At 28.9% G+C, this 17,475-nt stretch overlaps 1 protein-coding gene and 1 pseudogene across 1 annotated transcript; one reads left to right on the top strand and one right to left on the bottom strand.

The window, feature by feature from the left end:
- Positions 1–558: 558 nt before the first annotated feature.
- Positions 559–5,317, bottom strand: LOC114366958 (peroxidase A2-like). Its single transcript, XM_028324017.1, has 4 exons — positions 5,043–5,317; positions 4,641–4,832; positions 1,892–2,057; positions 559–1,332 (listed from the first exon to the last, which is right to left on the bottom strand). Exons 1-4 carry the CDS (start codon positions 5,253–5,255, stop codon positions 860–862), a joined length of 1,044 nt encoding a protein of 347 aa, XP_028179818.1. The 5' UTR covers positions 5,256–5,317; the 3' UTR covers positions 559–859.
- Positions 5,318–14,777: 9,460 nt separating this feature from the next.
- Positions 14,778–16,513, top strand: LOC114367719 (annotated as a pseudogene).
- Positions 16,514–17,475: the final 962 nt, after the last annotated feature.

The following is a 17,475-nucleotide window of genomic DNA, read 5'->3' as shown; positions in this document are numbered from 1 at the left end:
TTTTTGCTCATAACCTCTCGCAATACTATTTGTCAATTTACTTGTATGGCACTTTGTGCTTTGCCCATAATCTCTTACTAGTACTTTTTTTTTTTTTTTTTTTATCTAGCTAAAGACAATGTTAGTGTTATGAACTACTTAAGCTTGGGTCTAATTCATATTACAATTCTCTGAAAGTCCAAATATTTTAAAAGCCCAAAGATGCTAACATCAGTAGTTGTTTTGCATCTTCCTAGCACCAGAAGGGTCCAATCATTTTGTGCGGTAAGAGAAAACGATATTGAAATAATGATGGAAAACATAAGGCACTCATGTTCTTCTTTGCCAGTGAATTTAAGTGAAATACTATCTACGATTACTAACAACTTAATTTACTCTTGTTCTTCACTCACTAATATATCTTTCCCTCTATTACTCGCTTTCCTCTGTTTCAAACTTTAACATTCAAGTATATAGTATACCAACATGGGTCATTTTGTGGAAATTTCTAAAGTTTTAGAATTATTCAATAACTAGTTTCCTTGGTTCACAATCATTCCTAAAAAGTTCATACCAACATACAATTGTAATCATCTGCACTTTTATTGAAGTGATACTTTTAACTCAACTTCATTAATACATATTGAAATTTAAGGCAGTATGGAGTTCATGATTGCTTGTGACAGCAATTATTTAGTAGTATATAGTTTGTCCACACGGCAGGGTATAATACAAAGCTAGGTGTATAGAATACAAAGTACAATACAGTTTATAACGGTTCACCACATGCACATGGCATATATATATGCATATACAGAACTCTTTATTGACACCTTTAACCCCAGCATTTTCCAGCATATATAACCTTTGTCCATTTATTTTACATTGAGCTAACCATGCCATCTTGTGAAGATTCTTTGGTGGTAAGAGCAGAAGAATTTCCGTTCACAAAATTACATTGTGTTCGAATTTCTCCATCTGATCCCGTTAGCACTCCAATGCTGGCCATTTTAATCATTGATGCTGCAAAGTTTTCAAAGAAAAAAGTTTGGTTACTAGTGAAACTGTTGACAATGGCAACAATATCAGTATCGTTTGCGCTAAGAAGCTCTTGGTCACTCTGAAGCAAGCCATTTTGAAGTTGAAGATTGGAGTAGTAACTTGAGTCCAACGTGTCAGGAGTGGTTAAGTCCAAATTGGTGAGATCAGAGCCAGGTCCACCATCGGGACATATTACTTGCAATGATTGTAAGTAAGTTGTGTTGAGAGTAGGATCTGGATTGCCGGTGCCATTGAAATCGTATAATCGATCAACAATAAACTTGCATTGAGCTCTACCAATTGTATGAGCACCTAAAAATTAAACATTTTTAGTAAGTAATACAACAAATGCCATTCTTATTTAAGGGTTTTCATTGCCTTTTTGGTTACAATTAAGAGCATTCATTGCAATATTTTTTTTTTATCTGAATCACAGAAAAATACTAGGGATTTAGAATAATTCACGTTTCGAGTTCAAGTAACCGAGTAGTACTCCATTGACATTGTCATTTGATATACATTGCTACTTTTGTTTAATTAAATTTGATTATAACAAGAGCATTCATTGCCAAAGAAAGAATTTGATAAAATTTATCTAAATTATTAGTTTAACAAAACAAGAGTAGCAATATGGATACATGTACAACCATATAAAAGAAAACTCATCTCGTTTATTCTTTACTTATTTAATCAATTTAAAGCATTTCACACACACACACACACACACACACACACACACACATATATATATATATATATATATATATATATATATATATATATATATATATATATATATAATATTTTCATACTGGGCTTGTAAAACCACATCATAAAACCTTCTTTTTATTAAATGCAAAAAATCTCATACCTGAAAGTGCAACTAGATCAGTAATGTTGAGGCCTTGATTAGCAAATGCGGATATAAGTTGATCAATGCTAAGACTAGGAGCTGGAAGATTTTCATTAGCAAGTGTTTGATTTGCTGAAAAACCATCCCTTCTTCCCAGTGGAACTTCCCAAACAGGACCACCAGCCTGCCAAATAGTACAAAAGGTGAACAAAAATTGTTAAGAACTTATGGTTTCAATTAATTAAGATCAAAATTCCACCAGGAAATTTAGTTTTATGCTTGACAATGATTTGTTTTAATCAATTCTTCAACCCCATGTATTCTTATTAAATAATGGTCGAATATGTGACCACAATCATAATTTGAAGTAGACCACCAAAACAGGCTAAAAACAATTAAATTGTTTTCTTAATAAGATTAGAATAAAAATAAAATGAAGGTAATTAATTTTTCAATAAATAGTTTTTTACACAATTGCTTTGCATAACTTCTAAAATTATATATAGCAGAAAAATATATAGAGAAAATTCCTTTACTTTTTTATTTTTCTTTCATTAAAACCTCTTTTTAATTCTTAATGGTAAAAAGTGAAAGTAATTAAAGTAAACTTGTAAAAATAATATAACATGTTCTTTTTTTTTATTTCCAACAACAATATTACTATATATAAAAAAAGTCATTGTGCAATTCTTTAGATAATTTAGGTTCACCCAAAACATGAAAAGGGATTATAAATAAATTTAATAATTATTTTTCCCAATAAAAAAAAATTGCACACCCTCTTCACAATTTATGGCTAATTAAGTAATTGTACAACTAGCCTTAAAATATTTAATTTAGATTATTTGTGATTTTTGGTTTTTCAAAATTATGTTCAAATCAATTTTATTTTGAAGATTAAGCCAATTTCATCATTCAGTCAACTTTCTTCTATATTTCTTAAAATAAAAAAATCTTTTACATAGAATCTCCAAATTTTCGTTTTCTACTTATAACCTTCACAAAATGAATCAATTCAATTATTTTAAATCTTCTTTTACTGAACTCACTAACTAAAACATCAAATTTTACCTAAAGTGATTTTTTCTTTTTGCAGTTCTAACTAATCTCTCATTCTTCAAAAATTATCATCCTAATCCAAACTCACTAATTTATATATTTATTTGTTTTTCTCTTTATTTATATTTATCACATCTCACTGTTTAGTGATGTGAATAAGTCAAACCTATCAAAGAAACTTGAGCTTGACGTATTAACTTATTTATGTCTTGATTATAGTTTGTTTATCATTAAATTTATTTTTAAATAAAATCTTGTTTATTAATTTAGTATTTAATTCATATCTTTGTGCTAAAAAATAAAGTAAAATATGAGCAATTTTAAGTGTAATTAAATTCCAAATCAAATTATTACGATTGTTGTTAATAAAAAAAATAAAATCTAGTATTTTTGTGTGTGTAGCGTATCATATATTTGTGATTAAATGACAATAAAAAATATTTTATAATATATATCTTATTTACCCTTTTATATATATATATATATATATATATATATATATATATATATATATATCACAAATTATTTGTGAACTATTGATGTCAAGCCTACAAAACTTAGATATGACTTATTTAAATAATTCAATCTAACTATATTCCTATCAAATATATTTGGTTTGAGATTATCTATTTTAAAAAATATTAAAGTTGAATACATAATTAATAAAATAAATATTTCATGAATAACTAATCTATTTTATATTCCTATCACTTATCAAGTTATATCTATTCTCTCTAGTTTCATATAGGTTTTCATTGGAACTTCTAAACATCACTTTGAAACTTTAAGCGCGTTTGATTTCTATTTTTAAAAATTATTTTTAGTTAAATTAGTTTTTAAAAATAACAGAAATCAATACCAAGTTCATATACTTCATCTCATGCAATATCACTTTATATGATCCGTATCATTGAACTAGGACAATAAAATATATAGAATAAGAAAAATAAAACATTGAGTAAACATTTCTCATATATTTCTGTTTTTTTATTCTTACTTTTTAAAACACTTTTTTAAAATTATTTTTAAAACTCAATAGGTTTTGGATTAGAAATTAATTATTGAGTAGGATGGAATAATTATTTTAAAAACCAGTTTTTTTGAACCAAAAGTGTGAAGGAAATCAAACCAACCCTAATTAAGGAACATTGGTTTTTCATATTTTTATATGGATAAAATATATTTTTACTTCTTCTAAATTTTTTAGAATCGGTTTTAGCCGTCCAAAATTTTGTTGTCCTATTTCTATTCTCTAACTTAGATATACTCTATTTTTAGTCCTCAAAAAATAGTTTTTTTTTACGAATATTATAAACTGTCATTAGATTTTAATTATAACTACTTTAAACCAAAAGTGGAGAAATAGAAATAGACAAAAAAATTTGGAGGACTGAAATATTTTATAAAAAAATAAAATTAAAGAGACTAAAAACATGAATATTTTACCCTTTTCATAATAATATTCACAAAATTGATTCTTTCTATAAATATTTTGATTTTGATTTTCTATAAACTAGGTTGGATCGAAATGGAATTAAACATTATATATTTAGAATAAACTAAGATGTTGGAATCATATATATTGTGTGATATATAAATGAAAAAAAGAAAAAGGTAAGATAAACCTAAGAAAATGAAAGATGAGGTGAACAAGTTAAACCTAAGAAAATGAAAGATGAGGTGAACAAGTTAAAATGCATATATATACCAGCTCAGAAGATATTTCAGCTGCAAGGGCAAGAATATCAGCACAAGAAACTATGCCAGGACAAGCATTTTCCAACCTGGTCTTGATCTCGTTCACAACATCCAACCCTCTTATGGAGTTGTCATTTGGAAAAGCAGTTTGCTCACTATCGATCTCATCCGTTTGGTTCAACAGAATTGATGCATCACAACCCTGGATATATACATAATTCCACTTCAATTCTCAGCAACAAGAAATTTGAGTCAAATTAAAACAAAACACTCGTATATTATGCTACCTCCTTTGAGTATATATATAAAACAAAACACTCGCAAATTACAAGAAATAAGTGAATAATAGGACCAGAAGTAGTATTATTACCGAGTTAAGATATATATAAGAAAAATATAGCTAGTTAATTACTTGAACAAAACAGTCGTGAAAGTGGAGCCTGATGAGACTGGCAGGCATGCGGGGATCAGACAGGGAAACATTTGTGAGCACCTCACGTACGATTGAACTCAAATTTGAACATGTGCTAGCGTAAAACGAGGGATCTAGTTGTGCATATGAGAAGTAGGGTAATGCTCCAAGAACTACCACCACACAGAAAAAACTGAGACGAAGGGAATTCATTTTTTTTTCTTTATGATGTTTTCAATTATATACGAGCGTGTTGTTGTTGCTGCAAGAACAAGCAGACCCAGTGCTTCTATTTATAGAGAGTCAAATGGCCAGTGAATGCAATGTCCTTGTTTCGTGGTTCCATGTTGGTGGTTTGAATTTAATTTCATATTGTCGTCATAAGAAAAATTGTAGTACGGTACGTATATTAAATGTTTTGAAAATTCGGTTAAATTTAAGAGCAATATTATTGTATATAATATAAGAGAAATGCCACATGTATAACAATTTATGTAACAATTTATACCATAGTATTTTTTTTTTCTATTTCTCACCCTTACATCATTTATTATGTCATAATGATAAAGAGAAAAAAACAAAAAAATAATATTATATAAATTACTGTTTCTGTATCAAGTCTCATAAAATAATGAAGTAATCATCACTCCTTTGAGAAACATATTGTGAAAGGTTGGATTCTTAGTCATGTGGATAAGAAAAAGTTTATTAAAAGAAAAATTTATTTTGATAATTTTACGTCTCAAAAAAATAATAATTTCTGATTACTTGAAGAATACACTTATTTTATCTTAAAGAAAAGGAATATGTCAACTCATCATGTGAATATTATCATAGCTGTTACTATTTTTTTATTAAAAAAACTAATATTGGTACGTATTTTTGTGCATTTGGTCACCTTATTGCGAAATCATCAACTCATCACGTCTCCAAGTGGATTAAGTTATATGTAAACGGATAGTAGTTAAACAATAAGTTGTACAAATATGGGAACATGTATAATGCCTGGGGATGGTATTACTTTAAACACAACACTGCTGTATGAGAAAAGATGAGAAAACATTAAAGTAAAAATAGTAAAATAAAGAAAAATAAAAGATATAAAAGGGTAAATATAGTAGTTTGTAAAATTCGGTTTAAGTATAAGAACCATTATTTATTTATTTTTCTTTTTGACAGCAAAACCGTTATTTCCATGTAAAATAAAAGGGTAATGATCACTCTTTCATTTAAAGATGAACGAACATGTCAATTGTCAACTCATCTCGTGGATATTATTATCACTAGCTGTTTAGTGTTTTTTAAATAAGAAATTAATGGTACTTCGCTGCAAATTCGTCACCATATTATCAAATGCATGACGTCACATATACAAGTGGATATGTAAATTGTAACGGTACACATACAAACATGGCACGTATAATTTAGGGATGGATTTTTTTTATTTATAAAATACAAATATCCTGTTATCAATGGCAATTTTATTCCAATCAAATAAAAAAGAATAAATTTCTTTAAACACAGAATACTGTTGTGTGTCATGAAAAGCTTTCTTTTTGCAATATACTTTACATTAAAACTTAAAAGCATCTAAATGTTTACACATATATGCAATATAAATATGTACTTTTGGTGAGAATATAAATTCATTTTTGTTTAACTTGATCCAAATTTAAATTATAGAAAAGGATGTATCGTATTCAATCACGGATGAGTTCTACTCTTAGAAGTTTAAAGCAAAAGCCGCGGATACCAAGCTTCTTTAATTAGTTGGTAGAATGTATATCATAATATCAAATCATATATTTTTTAGATTAAATTATTAAAAATTTAGGAGATGTGTCGCTGCTAAGGTAATGTTTAAAGATTTTTCGCTAAAAATAACAAAAAAACTAATAAAAAATGAAATAAAACGGAGCATTGAATTTTTTAATGAAAACTTTTAAACGGGATTACGTCGAGTTAGAAAGTTTTAATTAAAATAGCCAAAGAAAAACAGACCATTAATAAAGGTTTAAGTTCAAAATAATATATTAACTATTTCTGGGGACAAGTTGATATAAAATGAAGAAAAAAATTGAACCACGAGAACACGTTTACCGTCCCCTATATAGGCTACCATATCAAGTGAAACAGTAACATTGGCATTGGAATGGGGTTGCATGCAATTCTTTTTTAATTTTCCACTTGTTCATGTTCGAGTATTGACTACTTTTTGGACTTGGTTCATGGTTACTATTTTTTTTTAATTTTTTTTTATAAACTTTCATGATTACTAGAACTAGAAAATTCATTTTTCGTCCACTTCCATTTTATTGAGAGGGATTTGTAATCATATTTGTATATATTAATGATCAATGATAATTATTTTTTGCTGATAAAAGAAAAAAGTTTTCTAACTCAGCTTTCTCTCCAACGTTACTTCCTCGGAGTACTTCAAAACAGAAAATAAACGACGTCAGTCCGTAACATATATTTTTTAAATAAGGAAAAGTTTATATGTGAGATTGTAACTAACTAAAAAGCAGTGAGACAATTGTTATAAAAAAGAATAATTAAGTTGGTGAAGGATAAAATTATCTAAAAATATATAATACTAAAATGAGGTATTTCCTTTATTATTAATGTACTTCTTTATATATTTTAAATAAAAATGAAAAAAGGAAAAGAAAAAAAGAAAAAGTTAAAAAAGAGTAATTAACAAACACAGAATAGTGTGTAGTTATTAGAGGAGAGTGATATAAATGTAAAAATTGATAAAAGGAAAAATTGTCCAAAATTTGTGATACCAAAAAGCTATATTATATTGGTTTATTACTATTCCTTAGTTATTTATCATAATTTTTCTAATTTATGAAACATGTAATTTAATCTTTTATATTAATATAAATTTATTTAACTTTTTTTTATAACATGTTAATTTAACTTTTCGTAACATTTATCAACCTGTTTGTCAGTCTTGTTTGTCCGCAAAGTAGGTGTGACCTTTGGCGAGATGATAGGACATCATGCAATTGAATTTTCCCTTCATTCATCTAAATTTGACAGATAAAATTCTTTGAATATGAAGATTATCTAGAACCACATGCTACTATGATTTGATTATTATTTCGGCTTTTCTCCAACTTTCAGTTAGGTTCCAACCTAAACATGTAGATCGAAATCTGCATTTTGGGGCCCGGTTGCACATATCTTACTTTTTTTGGCGTAAAATCAAATCATCTGTCCACTTTTAACTCAAGGTATTCAAAATTAATTCTCTAACAAAACAATTAAAATGTAGTCTCAGCAGCATCTACACCCAAATCCGGATTAATTTCAGTATAAGTTCTTGCTGTTGTTTGCTTGAAAATATTGTTTAATTTGTTAGCATTTGGTTTAATCCATTTTTCTGCTGAAATGCCTTGTAAAATGTAATATATATGGGATTGTTTCAAGGAGCAGTAATGTTATATTTTCTTACAAATCCTTTTAACATTTTATAAAAAAATGTTAAATAAAAAAGTAAATATATTTAATGTCTTAAAATACAAATATATTTCATATTTAGAACAAGTAAGAAGATTGACAGAAGAATTTTACAAGAAAATTTAGAATTATTCTAGAATTAGTTACGTTATGTGTCTTTCAATTGCTTCAATACTGCAAGTATATACCATAAAATAGCATGTCTAACTCTTAAAATGCTAGCTAGAGATCATGTATTCATGAGAACGTATAATTCTATATTATTAAAAAATAATATGAAACCAAGTGATGCGATCTACAAATGTCACTGGTTTTTAAATGCTCACGTTGTTATGCTATCAAAGTCCTTCAAAATACTACTATTCTATAGGAATAACATCACTTGCAGAAAGAAAACGGGGAACAACAAATAGCTATATATTAAAAGGATAGGCTCTGATAGAATGATCCAGCAGTATATTATTTTATATAGTTGACTTATATTATGCCGGCTTTATTTGAAATGGAAATGTTTTTTTTGGGGGGTACAATATTAATGGATTTATGGTTTTGTCAGTACTTCCCACATAATTTGACGAGATATATAAATTAAACTCAATTATTATTCGTTAAAACTAAATGTTTGAATCGAGAATTCAATATGAGCAGAGGATAAAAAACGACTTTTATGTAGAAGATTCTTCTATAAAAAATGAAAATGTATAATTTCTCTTAATTATTCTAATTTTCTCAAGTTTCCATTTCATTTTTATTTTTGTTTATCATCCATTTCATTTTATTAAAGAATCTGATAGAGTACTCAACTCTTAAAAACAGGCATGAACTAATAATGGTGCACGTTTCTCAGTCAATATAGTTTATATTTAAACTGACTTACAATCAAAATCTTAGGATAAAAGATTATAAGATTGGCGTCATGATGAAATTTTTTTAAAAATATTCATCAAACATAATTTTTCGATAGAAAATCAAAATATTCATCAAATGAAGCCAATATACATATTGCCTTGCTAAACCATATACAAATGTCCACTGTCACGTCAATGAAGTCAAGATAAGCAATCCTTAAGTTGTTAAACTATTTATTATAGCTAACTAGTATTATTTTTTTTTAATTCTTCGTGATTTTAGTTTTTTTTTCAACTTTAATCCTTATATTTTACCTAATTAAATTATTTTTTTTATGATATCTTAAATAAATTTATTAAATCTAAGATTGAATTGAATCAAAATAAAAAATAAAATATAAAAAAAATTAACAATTAAATCAAAATTTTAAATTTTTTAAAATGTGAGGACTTAATTAGTGAAAAATAAAGAAACTAAAATCGCCGATAAAAAATTAAAGAGAAGAAAAATTATAATTTACCCAATTTATTATATGTTTCGGCAGCTTCTAATCTTTAGGTATCTAATATATGATGCATTTGTAGCAATTTTTTTTATAATAATTCTTGCTTTAATTAATTTAATTTATATATAATGAATACTGATACAAAGTTTATATATAATTAGTGAATTCAATGTCATATCTTAGTTAATTAGTATATTGTACTTTTATATTTTAATGCATACTTAACCACTCCCTACCTTATTCTAGAGCCTGCCCTATGTTGGTTATTCATTTAATGTTTTTATATCTTATTATCCTAGTTGGTGCTTCTCCCAGTTTAGTGAGATTCTCATTATCACGCCTTTTTTTTTATATCCGAGTTTGATTAAGAGGGCAAATATAATACTTCGCGGGTCTATTTTTGAAGTTCTTATCTATTTATTTGTTGTATTGAATGCATAAATATATTTCAGGAATTAGGAGTTTTCTCTGCTGCAGATTTCCTATTCACAAAGATAACTTGAATTACCATGATCAAGAGAACATGTTTTTGGTGGCAAAAATAAACAAGAAAACTAAAGAAAAATCTGTTCCACCTTCATTGGAATATATGGATGTTGTTGGGAAATCCGAGGGGGATAAATATCGAGAAGATTTACACCAATGAGTCTCGAGCACATCAATCATATAAGCAAATTGACATCATACTTTAACACAAAATTTTAAGGTTCAGCTAATTTATAAGTCTTATCTTCACTTATATGGTGTTTAGCCTTTTCACGAGACTTTATCTTACACTTGTATTCCAACAATCTCTCCCTCGAGTGTAAGTTTTTTTCACATGATAATCTTCCTTTCGAGCGAAAGTCATTATCATCCACGAGTACTTCATGGTGGTCATTAGAGCCCATATGCTCTAGATACTTGCACCACAACTCCACCCATGGGACACACTACTTGGACCTACTATTAGGAAGACTTTCAATACAAGAAATCCTTAGGGCCTAGAATCCATCTTTGTCATCTTATTCGTCTGAGTCGGTCATCTAGTCAAACCATCATCTCTGATACCAATTGTTGGAAAATATGAGAGGGATAAACAATAAAGAGATTTACACTAATGAGACAATGAGCCATCACATAAGCAAACCTTATGACAAAACACTTTAACTCAAAACCTTAAGGCTCTGTAGACCAATGTCCGAAGACAAATGCTGAGGTGGAGTACATGTCAAAAGGTTCTATGCCAGTGTAGTTGGTTACTTGATGTATGCTATGGTGTGCACTAGACCGGATTTGTCATATGTTGTAAGTCAAGTTTATGTCCAACCTAGGCAAGCGACATTTGAAAGTAGCGAAGTGGATCTTAAGGTACCTAAAGGATATAATAGGTCATGGTATTATGTTTGACAATTAATAGTGTGATCCTTCAATTGTGGAATACGTGGATTTTGACTATGCTAGTGATCTGGATGACAAAATGTCTACAACATGGTATGTCTTTGCTCTTGTAGGTGAGCCTATTTGTTGGAAGTCCATTGTTCAGTCTTTTTTGGCAATGTCAACAACCGAAGTGGGGTACATGGTTGTAGCAAAGGCAAGGAAAGGAGTTGTGTGGTTAACACGACTAGTGAAGAAGTTAGGCATTGAGTAAGGTGGAGTTCAGTTGCATTGTGATAGTCAGAGTGTTATTGATTTAGGAAAGAATTAGGTGTATCATGCTAAAACAAAACATATTGATGTGAGGTTCCACAAGATAAAGGAGTTGATGATATCTAGTTAGATTTTGTTTAGGGAGGTTCACACTTCAGATAATGCAACTGATATGTTAACCAAGACAGTCACAATGATATGACCCCAACCTAGGAGATAGAGGTCGATTTGCTATTTATCTTCGATGAGGTTGAATATTTGTCAAGGTGAAGATTGTTGAGCATTACTCATATTTTATGGGCCAAACAAATATTGGAATGAAGTGTAAAAATCACCTGTTGTTAGGTTACAACACTAGGGTGTGGGTAAAGCTCGTGGTATGTGCAATATTATATGTTATGATATAAGCTTATTATTTATGAATAAGAACACATGTACTCCCCATGTTTACCCTTCCTGGTTTATAACAACAAACGTAAAAAGAAAGACTAGGCCCATTGATTGTCATTTTCAACCCAGTACCAATAGGGCAAAGCCAATATATATAGTTTGATATTGAGATTGATTATGAGACTAATCCTTAATTAGTCTGAGACTTGATCACATGTAAAGCTCATAATTTCTTTCCAAAGATGTCATTTACGATAATCAAACTCAACGTGCATTACTCTAGCCCAATAATTTTTTAGTTTATAAAAAATCAACAAAAATACAAAAAAATTAATAATTAAATCTTCTATTTCTAATCATAGTTTTTTTAATTAATTTTATAATTAGGTAAAAGTTACGTATCTCTTGAATCGTCTCCTCTTAGGTTGTATGGTTGAATATAGTTATTAATTCTATGGTTGAATCGTTTCTTGAATCTTCTATTTTTAATAATTTTATAATTGCATGGTTGAATATAGTTATTAATTAAATTAAACTATATTATTAGTTCAAACTATATGTTTGAATCGAGAATCGAATATAATTAAGCAGAAGATAAAAAAAGACTTTTGTTTAAGATTCCTCTATAAAAGAATCATTTTATTAAAGAATTTGATTGAGTCTCAAAACAGGGATGTGATAATACAGGTGTATGTCTCCGTCAATATTTAAAGCGACTTACAATCAAAGTCTTTTTAAGCAAAGTTTATCTAATTTTTTTTTTTATATAGAAATTAACCAAAAATTCAGGCATGCGAACATGAGTCAGTCTAGACAAGACAAACTTCTTTATAAACAACTTTAGGAAAAGAAATATAAAAAAAACTTTCCTAAAAGTTACAATTATCTTATAAATAAATTACTTAATTAAAGCCCTTTCATGTTAGTTTCTTTTAAAATAAAAGATGATTTTTAATTTATGTATAAGTTAATAACTTATGATCAAGTTTATTTATTTATTTATTTTTCTTAAAAGTATTTATAATAACATGTATCCAAACCGGTCCTGTATAATGTTACAACTTTGCTCACTCACATATGGACTTTCATAAACCAGAAATAGTGATTAAAAAAATTTCTAACACATTTTTTTTGAATATATTATCTATTATATATATATATATATATATATATATATATATATATATATATATATATATATATATATATATATATATATATATATATATATATATATATATATATGACATTAATGATATTATAACTTCATATCTGTTCAACATTAGGATATAAATAAAACCAGAGGCCTTTTTATTTATCATGAAGACACTTTATTGTAAGGTTTATATATATACTACGTTTATCAATTCAACATTATTATATTGAATATGGAATAAAAAGTAGAAGAGACCAATATGAATATGAATGCTTTGCTAAACCATAATACAAATGCACATTCTCATGTCAATGAAATACTCAAGATAAGCAAACCAATTGGTATACTATTTATTATTTATTTCGGCAGCTTCTAATTTAATATGCCATTTTTAGGAAAGGTTCTCTTTAATACTTCTTGTTTTAATAAGTTTATATATAATTAATGAAGTGAATGTCATATCTTAGTTAGTACTCCTAATTAAGTTTCTTATTCATTTAATACATTTTTTTTGTCTTGTTGCTACTTGATGCTTCTGCTTTGTTCAATGAGATTCCCATTATCAAGAAGCTCTTTGATCTGAGTTTGATTCAGAGTGGTCTTTGTTTGAAGTTCTTCTTTATTTATTTGCTGTATGGAATCCATATATTTGTCTTCCAGGATTTAGGACTTTTCTCTGCTGATTTCCTATGCACAAAGATAATTTGAATTACCATCCTTATGAGAACAGTATTGTTTTGGTGGCAAAACAAATAAAAATATAGTTGGTCCACCAATTAATCATCGGATTCAACCACGCAATTGAGTGTGGACAACGGGGATGATGCAATTAATCGTGCAATTAGCTAAGATGAAGTCAAATATATTTCTTTTGTTTTTTTTGGAAAAGGCCAAAGTATTATCGAATATAATCAAGAGTGTTTACACAAGAAGTGAAGACACCCTCAAACAAAACAGGAGAAGGATTGTATGTAATTCCATGGGAATTCCATCATCCACTATATACCCTGCTATACCAGAGAGTATCCCTCCCCTCTATCATTCCATTATCAAGGATATAACAATCCAACCCACCTACCTAGTAAACCACATATAGCATATACATGAAACACAGCACTAAAATAGCAGTAGAGCCACACTATCTATCACCTAATATGGTTAATAAAGGAGACGTATAAATTAAGAAGTGCCAAATACACCGAAGTTTTACAGGTTACATAATTCCATTACAAGTAGTATTGTAAACTAACCATACCCTCTATTAACTCTGCTGTGAAAAGCCTTAACCAAACTCAAAAAACAACATAAAATCACCACACGACACCTTTGTGAACTTACATATAGGAAAGAACATCATCTATCATCAATACTTAAATCATCATTTAAAAAAATACATGATTTTGTCCTAGATAACGCGCCTAACAAGAAGATGTCTTGTTGTTCATTAATGTCATTCTTCTATCACAAATTCACAATTCACAATCATGGCTGCTATTTGTCTCTATAAATAAAAACAGCAAGACGTACACAAACACAGGTGTTGAGTGAGTTCAAATCAATTTTAGGCAGAAAAAATGAGGTGTTTTGGTCTTGTAGTGATAGGTCTAGTGGTTTGGAGGGTTACCCCTTCTCTTCAAATGCAGGATTAGATCCCTTCTTTTACAAGAAGAGTTGTCCCCAGGTGCATTTCATTGTATTTAGAGTCGTAGAGAAAGTTTCAAGAACGGATACACGTATGCCTGCCAGTTTCGTCAGGCTTTTCTTTCATGACTGCTTTGTTCAAGTATGTAAAACTTACCTGCTTATTCATCCTCCCTTTCTATCTAATTTAATTAGTTAATTCTTTCCCGCTTTAGATGCCTAAAAACCCATAGTTCAAATTTAAATAAATCCCTTGTTAAAAAAAAAACACTTTTTTTATATCTCAAAATGGGTTCATTATTCTCATAATTAAGCTCATTATTTTGATCACTTATAGTTAATTAGGTACTCTATTTCCATAAAACATTTGCCAAATTATATATTTAAGTTTAATTTTTATGTATCATCAATATAAAGATGATAGATTATTAAATAATAACAAATTATTCTATATATGACTTTTAAATTGTTTTATATATAAAATTAACAAATTTACTATAATGACAATTTGTAATTAGATAAGTTGGTGCATATATATTAATTAGATAAATTCTATGGAACACTAAAAAAATAAGGGTTTGGCTTTTTGAAAAACTCTTTCTACTTCCTCTCTCAAAAAAATTAAAAAAAAACTTAGATCAAGTTCTTTTGTTAAATCGTTTTTTATCAAGTTGTCGAATCAAATAATAACAAATAGATGTTTATTCGTTGCAACATATATTTAATAGAGGTTTTTATTTATTAGAAAGAAAATTCATGTATCATTTGACAGGCTCATGGTCCTTTTTTAAAATTTCCCTTGGGAAGGAGGGATAGTTTAACAGCAAACCGAACCCTTGCCAATGAAAACCTTCCTGCTCCTTTCTTCAACCTCACTCAACTTAAAGCTGCCTTTGCTGTTCAAGGTCTTGACACTACTGATCTTGTTGCACTGTCAGCTAACAAATGTTCCCCAATTCAAATTTATCCTATGTGTTGTAACAATGCTACCTATAATAAAATATATGTGGTCAAGTAAAATTAAACTTGAATCCTTTGATAAATAAGATCTTAAATTCAATTCTTGTGTAAAAAATATGATTGAAAGAAAGATGTTATTGTTCATTGACTTCGAAATTAATCATTAGTCAAAATTCAATGAATAAATATAATAATACTAATAATAATAATAAATGAAAAACATTAAAGTTACTCTAAACTCACCATCTTAACTTGGTTTGACTTTGGAAGAATTTATCTTATAAAAATGATGAATTAGTATATGATTTGTAAACGATTTAATTTCAGGTGCTCATTCATTTGGCAGATCAGCTCACTGCTTGTTCATTCTTGACCGATTGTACAATTTCAGTGGTACTGGCAGGCCCGATCCAACTCTTGATACAACTTACAACAACTGCGCCAAATATGCTCCCAAGGTGGACCTAACAACCTTGTCAATTTTGACCCAACCACTCCTTTTAAATTGGACAAGAATTACTACTCCAATGTTAAGGTTAAGAAGGGCTTGCTTCAGAGTGATCAAGAGCTGTTCTCAACACCCGGTGCTGATACCATCCCCATTGTCAACAAGTTCAGTGGTGACCAAATAGCTTTCCTTAAACTTCAATGATTAAAATGGGTAATATTGGTGTGCTAACTGGGAAGAAAGGAGAAATCAGAAAACAATGTAATTTTGTTAACAAGAAATCTGCTGAACTTGATATAGGTATTGTGGCATCCGAAATCAGAAGAGTGTCCCTCCTGTACTTCCTGGCAAAGCATAGGGAATCATACAGTGTGAAGAATATTGCTTATAGTTTGTGCATGTTATGGTCCTACTACTTTTGAATATGTTGGAAATTAAGTTTAATGAAAATGAGTTTATATAAAGTAATTTATGTTTGGATATTTCTTTTGCTAAAAAGTATAAATAATGTTTGATGAAATAAAATTTTATTTTGATAATATTAATCAAAATACTTATTTATATATATATATATAATTGTTGAAATGAAGAGTTGGCTAAAATAAAAACTTGTCTCATAAAAGGAATCAAACTTCCTATCCTGCTCACACCAACCCAGCACCCTAGGATTCAACAGCAGATGTCTTCAAGAAGGGGAGAGTAGATATGTTATAATTCTAAGGTCCATCTATCTTCCTAGCGCACATCACAAACAGGCGTGTGAAAATCATGCATGGTAATGGACATACAAGGAGTTTCAAGGCATAGCCTGTTACCCTAGAGCTATTTTGAATACCAAAAGTAGCTCTCACCATATCAGACCGACCTGAACCGAAGCGTAGATCATGCTCATGATAACGTTAATATCTTGATCTTATATCTCCAAATTATCTCGTCATATCTTATATGATCTCATCATATCCTAAAGAATCAGTGAGACAAGCATATGATCAGGCTTTACCATAATTAAGAAACACCTATATAATTCATGTTAGATTACAAAGCCAGGCAGATGCACTTTTATGTTTTGGATAGATAAATCCAAATCTAAGGAAAAACCTAAATTTTCCGAAGCATATTAGCGTCCAACGTGGGGTGTGGAACCAGTAAATTGCTATTTGTCACCTAAGATGATGATGCCAGATAGGCTAGACTACATGCAACTCGACACCGACGACTCCAGAGACAGGCCCATGCATCAACGTTGCAGCAAATCATGGAGACCATGCAATAGTTGCTACATGAGGATGAAGACCACTTTTTTAACTACCCTAAGCAATAAGGTGATAAAAATAATAAATAGAGTAAGTTATATAATTGATTATACTATAAATAAAATGTTAAA

The sequence above is a fragment of the Glycine soja genome, chromosome 9 (genome assembly GCF_004193775.1).
Source record: "Glycine soja cultivar W05 chromosome 9, ASM419377v2, whole genome shotgun sequence".
Taxonomy (NCBI): Eukaryota; Viridiplantae; Streptophyta; class Magnoliopsida; order Fabales; family Fabaceae; genus Glycine; species Glycine soja.
This window is presented reverse-complemented; position numbering and strand designations above follow the sequence as displayed.